The 10,164-nt window shown below is 53.6% G+C and overlaps 1 protein-coding gene across 1 annotated transcript in view; it reads left to right on the top strand.

The window, feature by feature from the left end:
* The first annotated feature begins 9,955 nt into the window (after positions 1 to 9,955).
* LOC119360388 overlaps positions 9,956 to 10,164 on the top strand; it is a 2,830-nt gene continuing 2,621 nt past the window's right edge. The window contains exon 1 of the mRNA XM_037626044.1: positions 9,956 to 10,153. Coding sequence (XP_037481941.1) covers positions 10,026 to 10,153 — 128 coding nt within the window. The 5' untranslated portion in view covers positions 9,956 to 10,025. The remainder of the gene's footprint in view (positions 10,154 to 10,164) is intronic.

The following is a 10,164-nucleotide window of genomic DNA, read 5'->3' as shown; positions in this document are numbered from 1 at the left end:
GCAACATAGGGTTTCGACATGAGCAGACTGTTCGACCACAAATTACAACGAGAAAAGATCAAACTGAAGTAAGAAAGTGAAGATGGTGCTTAGTGGCAGGAATAGAGGTGAAATAACCATGGAGTTTACCTAAAAAGTGTTTCGATTAGCAATACATATGTCAACAGAACTAAGGAAAGAAGATGTACTCGCTTGGTCGGATGTAGTAGATTGAGGAATTAATGCAGATAAACTAGGAACGTGAAGAACTGCAAGCAAAACTGGAGTAAGATGAGCCGCCGGGCAACGCACGTCCAAGGATATTCTGTCCCTCCAGCCCCCGCGTCGCTCCGCTCGGGGTGACTCGGGCAGCGACGAATCCCTAGCACGCGCCGACGCCCCCTGCTAGCTCGCCCCTCGCCGCCCCCAGAGTAGGTCTCTGGGCAAGCCAGGGCGGCCGACGAGGACGGTGGCGGCGAGGATCTGCTGCTCCGCCTTCGTGCGGAGAGCCACGGACGCCGAGGCGGCGGCCTCGGAAGGAGAGGCGACGGCTGGCTCTCCGGCGAGCAGTGGTCGTGGGTGCTGCTCCGCCCCCTCGGCCGCGCGGGTGGCGTGGTGGCGGCGGCCGTTTGGTGGCTGGTCTTCGCGTGCGGTCTTCTCCGGCGGACGGCGCCAGATCTGCAGGTCTTTCCCTCCCCCTCTCATAGCTCCTTCCACCCCGGCGCTGCTGGTCCTTGGCGGTCCCTGGTCGCCGGATCTGGTGCGTTTGGGGTGCCGGAGTGGCGGCAGTCCGGGAGAAATCCTTGGCCGGTGTGGCCCGGCCATGACGGTGACGACATCATCTGTTGCCGTGCCCCTCTCTGGAGGCTCCGTCGAGGTTCTGTTCCCCTCTCCCCCTCTCGCCCCGGGTGAAAACCTCATCCTTTTCGATGGGGCGGCAGCGGCGCTCTACGCCATCACCTTCCTGGAGGTGCCGCTCAGGTGGTTCGAGAGATGCGAGGGCGTTCTGATTTGGGGATTGGGGATCGACGGTCGCGTGGTCCGATTTTATCGTTCTGTGCTTCCTTCCTCAGCACCTTCGATCTTGATAGCTTCATCCCTTCGTGTGTGGCTCTATGCGTGTGGGCGAGGATCTTCCAAGGCGAGCTTGTCTCAGCTGGGGGCGGGGCTGAGTATCTCTCAAGGTTGTTCGTGGCTGCCATCTTATCTGGCTCTAGGGTGAGCTTCCCCATCTTCCGACGGTACGGCGTCCTTCGAGCCAGGACAAGGGGCAGGGGTCCTCTTCGGAGATGGTTCCGGGTAGTTTGTTGCAGCTCACCACTCCTAGTGCAGATGAGGGCATGCTCCCTGCCTATGATGGGTCTCATCTTGTTAGTGCTTCCGCTCCACCTATGGTGCTCATTCTGCGGCTGGGGACATCATCGACATCAAGCGAAGCTTTGTTGTCCATTATGTTGTAGTGCTTGGTGTTGTTGAGGTTTGTAAGTTGTCTAGTAGCACCTTGTATCCGCCGTCTTTTTCTTTTTCCTCTTGTTAGCTGCTGTCCGATGTAACTCCTGGTCGGTTGATGGCTTTGTTAATTCAAAGCCGGGCTCTCTCTCGAGCCTTCGTTCTAAAAAACTGGAGTAAGATGCAAATACTGGGAGAAATAGAGGGGGGGTCTAGATGGATCTTTACTTGATTACTTCTAAGAGCATCTCCAGCCGCGCCCCCAACAAGGCCCCCCAGGCGACTTTTCAGCCACCGGCGTCAAAAAATGGCCCAGTCGCGCCCCCAGGGGCCCATTTTTTGGCGGCTCGGGCCGAAATTAGCACCGGCGGACCCAACCCGAACCCGACACGCTGGGGGGCGCCGAGCGAAACGTTTTTGGCGCGAAAGCGCCGCGGGCCAGCCGCGTCAGCGACACCGCCCGCCTCGTCTTCTCCCGACGCCTCGGTTTCCTGCGGGGAATCAATGGCAAGGCTGCCGCCGGTCAGCTTTGCCATTGATTCCTCACGGGCGGCGCTGTTGGGGAACGTAGTAATTTCCAAAAAATTCCTACGCACATGCAAGATCATGGTGATGACATAGCAACGAGAGGGGAGAGTGTTGTCTGCGTACCCTCGTAGACCGTTAAGCGGAAGCGTTATGACAACGCGGTCGATGTAGTCGTACGTCTTCACGTCTTCATGATCACAACAAACATAGACAAGCAAAATACTATTAGGTACTAAGTTCATGATAAATTTTAGTTCAATTAATCATATTACTAAAGAACTCCCACTTAGACAGACATCTCTCTAGTCATCTAAGTGATCACGTGATCCAAATCAACTAAACCATAACCGATCATCACGTGAGATGGAGTAGTTTTCAATGGTGAACATCACTATGTTGATCATATCTACTATATGATTCACGCTCGACCTTTCGGTCTCCGTGTTTCGAGGCCATATCTGCATATGCTAGGCTCGTCAAGTATAACCTGAGTATTCTGCGTGTGCAAAACTGGCTTGCACCCGTTGTAGATGGACGTAGAGCTTATCACACCCGATCATCACGTGGTGTCTGGGCACGACGAACTTTGGCAACGGTGCATACTCAGGGAGAACACTACTTGATAATTTTTAGTGAGAGATCATCTTAAAATGCTACCGTCAATCAAAGCAAGATAAGATGCATAAAGGATAAACATCACGTGCAATCAATATAAGTGATATGATATGGCCATCATCATCTTGTGCTTGTGATCTCCATCTCCGAAGCACCGTCGTGATCACCATCGTCACCGGCGCGACACCTTGATCTCCGTCGTAGCATCGTTGTCGTTTACGCCATCTATTGCTTCTACGACTATCGCTACCGCTTAGTGATAAAGTAAAGCAATTACAGGGCGTTTGCATTTCATACAATAAAGCGACAACCATATGGCTCCTGCCAGTTGCCGATAACTTCGGTTACAAAACATGATCATCTCATACAATAAAATATAGCATCACGTCTTGACCATATCACATCACAACATGCCCTGCAAAAACGAGTTAGACGTCCTCTACTTTGTTGTTGCAAGTTTTACGTGGCTGCTACGGGCTTAGCAAGAACCGTTCTTACCTACGCATCAAAACCACAACGATAGTTCGTCAAGTTAGTGCTGTTTTAACCTTCGCAAGGACCGGGCGTAGCCACACTCGATTCAGCTAAAGTGAGAGAAAGAGACACCCGCCAGCCACCTTTAAGCACGAGTGCTCATAACGGTGAAACCAGTCTCGCGTAAGCGTACACGTAATGTCGGACCGGGCCGCTTCATGTCACAATACCGCGGAACCAAAGTATGACATGCTGGTAAGCAGTATGACTTGTATCACGCACAACTCACTTGTGTTCTACTCGTGCATATGACATCTACGCATAAAACCTAGGCTCGCATGCCACTGTTGGGGAACGTAGTAATTTCAAAAAAATTCCTACGCACACGCAAGGTCATGGTGATGACATAGCAACGAGAGGGGAGAGTGTTGTCTACGTACCCTCGTAGACCGTTAAGCGGAAGCGTTATGACAACACGGTTGATGTAGTCGTACGTCTTCACGATCTGACCGATCCAAGCACCGAACGTACGGCACCTCCGTGTTCAGCACACGTTCAGCTCGATGACGTTCCCCGGGCTCCGATCCAGTAAAGCGTCGGGGATGAGTTCCGTCAGCACGACGGCGTGGTGACGATGATGATGTTCTACAGGCGCAGGGCTTCGCCTAAACTCCGCGATGATATGACCAAGGTGGAATATGGTGGAGGGGGCACCGCACACGGCTAAGGAACGATCCGTAGATCAACTTGTGTGTCCTAGGGTGCCCCCTGCCCCCGTATATAAAGGAGCAAGGGGGGAGGCCGGCCGGCCCTAGAGGGCGCGCCAAGGAGGAGGAGTCCTCCTCCTAGTAGGAGTAGGCTCCCTCTTTCCTACTCCTACTAGGAGGGGGAAAGGAAGGGGGAGAGGGAGAAGGAAAGAGGGGGGCGGCGCCCCCCCTCCTAGTCCAATTCGGACCAGAGGGGGAGGGGGCGCGTGGCCCATGCTGGCTGCCCCTCTCTCTCTCCACTAAGGCCCATAAGGCCCATTACTCTCCCGGGGGGGGGGGTTCCGGTAACCCTCCGGCACTCCGGTTTTCTCCGAAAACGCCCGGAACACTTCCGATGTCCGAATATAGCCGTCCAATATATCAATCTTTATGTCTCGACCATTTCGAGACTCCTCGTCATGTCCGTGATCACATCCGGGACTCCGAACAAACTTCGGTACATCAAAACTTATAAACTCATAATAAAACTGTCATCGTAACGTTAAGCGTGCGGACCCTACGGGTTCGAGAACTATGTAGACATGACCTAGAACTATTCTCGATCAATAACCAATAGTGGAACCTGGATGTTCATATTGGCTCCTACATATTCTACGAAGATCTTTATCGGTCAAACCGCATAACAACATACGTTGTTCCCTTTGTCATCGGTATGTTACTTGCCCGAGATTCGATCGTCGGTATCCAATACCTAGTTCAATCTCGTTACCGGCAAGTCTCTTTACTCGTTCTGTAATACATCATTTCATAACTAACTCATTAGTTACAATGCTTGCAAGGCTTAAGTGATGTGTATTACCGAGAGGGCCCAGAGATACCTCTCCGACAATCGGAGTGACAAAACCTAATCTCGAATTATGCCAACTTAACATGTACCTTTGGAGACACCTGTAGAGCACCTTTATAATCACCCAGTTACGTTGTGACGTTTGGTAGCACACAAAGTGTTCCTCCAGTAAACGGGAGTTGCACAATCTCATAGTTGTAGGAACTTTGTATAAGTCATGAAGAAAGCAATAGCAACATACTAAACGATCAAGTGCTAGGCTAACAGAATGGGTCAAGTCAATCACATCATTCTCCTAATGATGTGATCTCGTTAATCAAATGACAACACATGCCTATGGTTAGGAAATATAACCATCTTTGATTAATGAGCTAGTCAAGTAGAGGCATACTAGTGACATTATGTTTGTCTATATATTCACACATGTATCATGTTCCCGGATAATACAATTCTAGCATGAATGATAAACATTTATCATGATATGAGGAAATAAATAATAACTTTATTATTGCCTCTAGGGCATATTTCCTTCAGGCGCGTCACGGGGCAGCGCGCCGACGCCTCCCCTCCCTCGGACGCGTACACACGGACGGCGCGGCTATATATGGCCTTGCTCGCCTGTGATGAGTGCCACCTCTCCCGAGCGCCGCCGCCGAGCTCTTCTCCCCTAGCCCTCCCTCTCCCGAGCGCCGCCGCCGAGCTCTTCTCCCCCCGCCACTCCATCTCCCGATGGCCGAGCATTTCCCCAGAGACGAGGCGGCGGCCAACAGCGTCGGCCGCCGTTCAGGCGAACATCCCAGCGCCGCCGGACATGCGCGCCGGGACGTCGGGCTGGAGGCTCAGCAATGGGGGAGTGCCCATTCCCCCGTTGCCCGACGTCGTGGCCAAACCATCCTACTTCACCGACGAGGTCGAGATCATGCGCGCCTCCCTCACCGACGCCTAGCTCTCCCTCCCCTAGTACGCCGCCGACAACCACACGGCTTGGGCGGCGTACTTCGAGCGCCGCCAGCAGCAGCGGCTGGCGTCCACCAACGGGGCGCCGGTGGTCGGCAACCCGAAGAATAGCGAGGGGCGCCACCTGTGGTGGGGCATCCCCGGCCGCACGCTTGACGGCATGCTGACGCATCTCGAGGGCGGCAATAACCCGCCATTGGCGTACCCCCCGGCGAGGGCCGCCCCGGTGCATCGCCGACGCCACGGGCAATGGGCGCCAAGGAGGTTCGGCTCCTCCTCCTCTTCTTCCTCGTCGCGCTCTTCCTCCCAATCCTCCGACACTCCGACGCTACTCGGCGTCAAGGCCAAGCCCGCGGCGGAGATGCCGCTCGGCCGGCGCACTTGCAGCACCGGCATCGTCATCAGCGAGGGCGACATGCGCGCCTCCTCGTCGGCTCCTCCCCCGCGCTTCGTCAAGCCGAAGACGAAGCCGGGTCTCGCACCGGTGAAGACGGAGCCGGGGCTGGCGCCGGTGAAGACGGACCACGGCGAGGTCGAGCTCGACGACGACGCGGCCCTTGAATGGGCACGCTAGGACTCCCTGAAGATGGCGAGGGAGCGCCAGCGCGCCGCCCTGCAGCGCTTCGCGAAGCGCCGCCGAGGCCGCGACGAAGGAGGGATCATCATCATCGACGACAGCGATGACGACGACGATGCGCCGCCGCCGCCACCAGCCGGGGAGGGGTCCAGCAGGGGCGCCCGAGTCAAGGAGGAGAAGGCCGACGATTGCAGCGATGACGGCGACTTCTCGGCCTTCAGCAAGTTTTTTTTGGATTAGTTTTTATATGTAATGGCGACTACTCGTTAAATCCGCGAATATAAGCCCAAGTTTGCCGTAATTTGGCATGTTTTAGCCGAACTTTGCCTACATTTGCTATGCCGAATTTCTTTTTTCGCGTTTGGGGGCGGCGGCTGGGGGGCAACTCGCCCCCAGGCCCATTTTTCGCGCCGGGTCACCCCCAGGTGGCGATTTTAGGCGCCCCTGGGGGGCCAACGGCTGGAGATGCTCTAAGCTTCTAGACCAAAGACGCATATGAGAAAAGATAAAATGACAGATTTTCCTAGGCGTGTGAACAAAGAGCACTTGGCAATGAACTTGCAGTTATCATATTTTCGATCCTCTCCGCTATGTATTCTCCTTGAGCCAATTTCATTGAATAGGAGATGGATGCAGTGCATCACGTCCAACAAAGACATCTAACTCATGCGAATCAACCTGTGGTTGAGTTGTTTAGGTGGACAGTGGTATTCCCAACCCACCAGGGTTCAAATCCTGGTGCTCGCATTATTCCTGGATTCATTTCAGGATTTCCGGCGATGCGCTTTCAGTGGGAGAAAACGTTCCCGTCGATGACGAGGCGCCTACGGTGACTTCGTAAATCTCAAGATGATATGCCGGCTCAGTCTCTCGGAGGTGCTCATAGGGATAGGGTGTGCATGTGTGCATTCATAGAGGTGAGTATATGCGCGTGTATATGAGCGCTTGTGTCTGTACTGATGCTTAAAAAAAAAGAAGACATCTAACTCATGAGGGCAAGAAGCACCAGAAGATACGTGCTGCAGCAATCTCAATGCAAGATGGACACAGAAGCAGAAGGATGCATTTTTTTTACAAGAAACAATAGAATAACAGCTATATTTTTCCTTTCGTAATTGCAACATGTAGAAGTATATCCTCCCCTCCCCTCCCTCGCGTCGCCCTGCTTGGGCGACTCGAGGGCGAAACCTAGCCCCGCCGCCTCCCCTCCCCCCTCCTCGATCTTCCCTCGCCGCCACCGGAGGCTGCCGCCGGGCAAGCCCGGTGTGCTGCTGATGACGGTGGCGACGGGGCCCTCACTGCCCCGCCTCGCCCGCGGGGGGCTGTGGGATCTGGGGCGGCGGCCCCGGCCGGTGCGACGCCTCCAGCTCGGCTTCTGGTGGCGCGGGCGTGGGCCGGCGGTCTTGGCCGTGAGGACGGCAATATCTCCAGAGGATGCAGATCGGGGCGCGGCGACGGCTTCGGCTACAGTGGCGTCAGATCTGGCCGTCTCCTCCCCAACTCTCCACCAGCGGGCTCCTCCCCCCTCAGATCTGGCCTGCTACGGCGTCGGGGGCCGGTTTTGGTGGGTGGGAGCGGATGTTGGGGGTCCAGGACCAGGGGAAACCCTAGCCAGCTTTGCCGGCGCGTCGATGGCGACGCCCGCGGGCGCCGTTCACCTCCTTGGAGGCGCTGGCCAGGTCTTGTCCTCCCCATCCCATGCCCACTTGCTTCCCGGGTGAAAACCACAACTGTGTTGGACGGCGGCGACGCCCTTGGCGCCGTAATCTTCTTGAAGACGCCGTTTTTGGGAACAAGTGGGGCGGTGGGCTTCGGTGTGGTGTGGTTGGTGTGCGGCGGCGGCAGCAGCAAGTCTCCAGCGGTGTGTCCTCCTGGAGCGGGGTTCTGTGTCTATGGTGCTCCTCGTGCGGCTGGTGTGCTAGCAATTTCCAGGCAGGGAGAGGATAGGGTTCCCCTCCGCCGGTGGTTTTCCTTACCAGCTCGCCGAGGAAGCCGGAGCTCCTGAGTTTTGTTCTTGGCCCCTGCTGCTGTTTCAACCTGGCAGCTTTCCCTCTTTCTCGCCCGGCCTCTGGTTTTGGGTCTGGTTGGCTCTAGGCGAGTCGTCGTCGACATGTCAGGAACGCCTGGTTCCGCTCCAATGGCTTCCCTGGGTACCATCTAGGCAGGTTCTAGGGTGAACTAGTCCATCGCTCAACGGTGCGGCGCCTTTCGAGCCAGGCGAGGAGACAGGGGTCTTCTTTGACGATGGACTTGTCTCGGTGTGTTTTCCCTCAAGTCCCTGGTGTTCTGGCAATGGCTTGCCTCTCATCGTCGTCGTCTCCTTGCATTGAGCCGGCAGATACCTTCCCTATGGCTGTGTGCGTGCAAGAGGGCCCTAGCATCTCCTAGCTGTTAGCTTCATGTTATCTAGTTGGTTGTGTGCTATGTGAGCTGCCTCCCAGCGCCTTTGTATCTTTGCCGTTTTCCTTTTCTCTGTGTGGTTCGTGGTTGTAATCTTTGTTATCCTGGCCGGTTGATGGCTTTGTTAATTCAAAGCCGGGCTATTTCTTGAGCCTTCGTTCTAAAAAAAACATGTAGAAGTATATGATAACTAGCACCAAATCAAAGCGGCATGGATGTGACTAATGCAATCTTCTACATTACATTGAGGAGGGGAATGTATCCGGTGCACCGGTGCTTGTGGTACTACCGGTGCATCGGACCTCCTAGCACATTTTAAAATGTGAAAAAAATGAGCATGTTCACACAACATAAATGTTTGTTGTCACAAAATTTCAAATCAAAATTCGAAACATTGGTCGATATACAAAAATGACAAATCCTTAGCACAACCTCGTTATTTATGTGTCTCTGGTCCCCTTCATGGAAAATAAAAGAGAACTGCAAACATAAAAGTTGGGATCAAGCTTGAATTGTTCTTTATTAATTTATCTTGGGAAAAGTATATTTGACACACAGAACAAATTTTACAAACATAGAAGCATCGACACACAGAGCAAAGAGAATTACAAACATAGAGAAGCATCGACACACTGATTTTTTTTTACAAAATAGAAAGTTACATCTGGACTCCATCAACCAGTCAGCATTCCATACTTTTACAAAAAACTGCTTGATTAAAAAAATCCCATTTGAGGGGAATTTCATTTATATTTGAAATACTTTGTGCTTAAGTAATTTTTAAGATATCTGATAACACCCGAACAACTGATACGAGCACATGGCAAATCAAACATTTTCGATGGCAAATTTAGTGACGCAAAGGATGATAATAAGCATGACGATTTCATGGTTTTTTTAGGGGAAAGCTAAGCTTTATTGATGATAATCCACATGTAGTGGGATACAATTTGGATCATGGGAATTAACCAACCAAGTATTGCGTCCCAGACCGAGAGAAAGAGAATGCTTAGCTAAACTATGTGCTTCGTCATTAACGGCTCGGCCTTCAAAAATAAAATTACAATCTGAACTTGTGGTGACCGTGCCATATCGTCCATAATTTCCTCCGTTAATATTTGAAGTACTTTGTGCTTAAGTAGTTTTTAAGATATCTAATAACACCCGAACAACTGATACGAGCACATGACAAATCAAACATTTTCGATGATAAATTTAGTGACGCAAAGGATGATAATAAGCATGACGATTTCGTGGTGGAGGGCGCGTCGTGCCAAACTAGAGTGAGCCACCGCTATATTATCGGCGAGTGGGCCAAAACTGCGGCCTAGGCCCATGAGCAGGACCGGCTTCCCGAGCCCAACCGACCTCTTTCCGGGGCAAAACGAGGCGGCAACCAAGCCGAGCATTCTCGTCCCCTCCCCTCCCCACCCTTCTCCTCTCCGTCGCCGTAGATCCACCGCCGCCGCCGCCGCCACCGCCGCCGACGACGATGGGCTGCCTGCTGGCGCTCACCGACGACCTCCTCGCGGACATCCTCATCCGCCTGCCGTCGCCGGCGGACCTCGCGCGCGCCTCCGCCTCCTGCGCCTCGCTCCGCCGCGTCGTCACCTCCCCGCGGTTCCTCCGCC

This window comes from Triticum dicoccoides, chromosome 2B, assembly GCF_002162155.2.
Source record: "Triticum dicoccoides isolate Atlit2015 ecotype Zavitan chromosome 2B, WEW_v2.0, whole genome shotgun sequence".
NCBI classification, from domain to species: Eukaryota; Viridiplantae; Streptophyta; class Magnoliopsida; order Poales; family Poaceae; genus Triticum; species Triticum dicoccoides.
The sequence above is the reverse complement of the archived record's forward strand: the minus strand, read 5'-3'. Positions and strand labels throughout refer to the sequence as shown.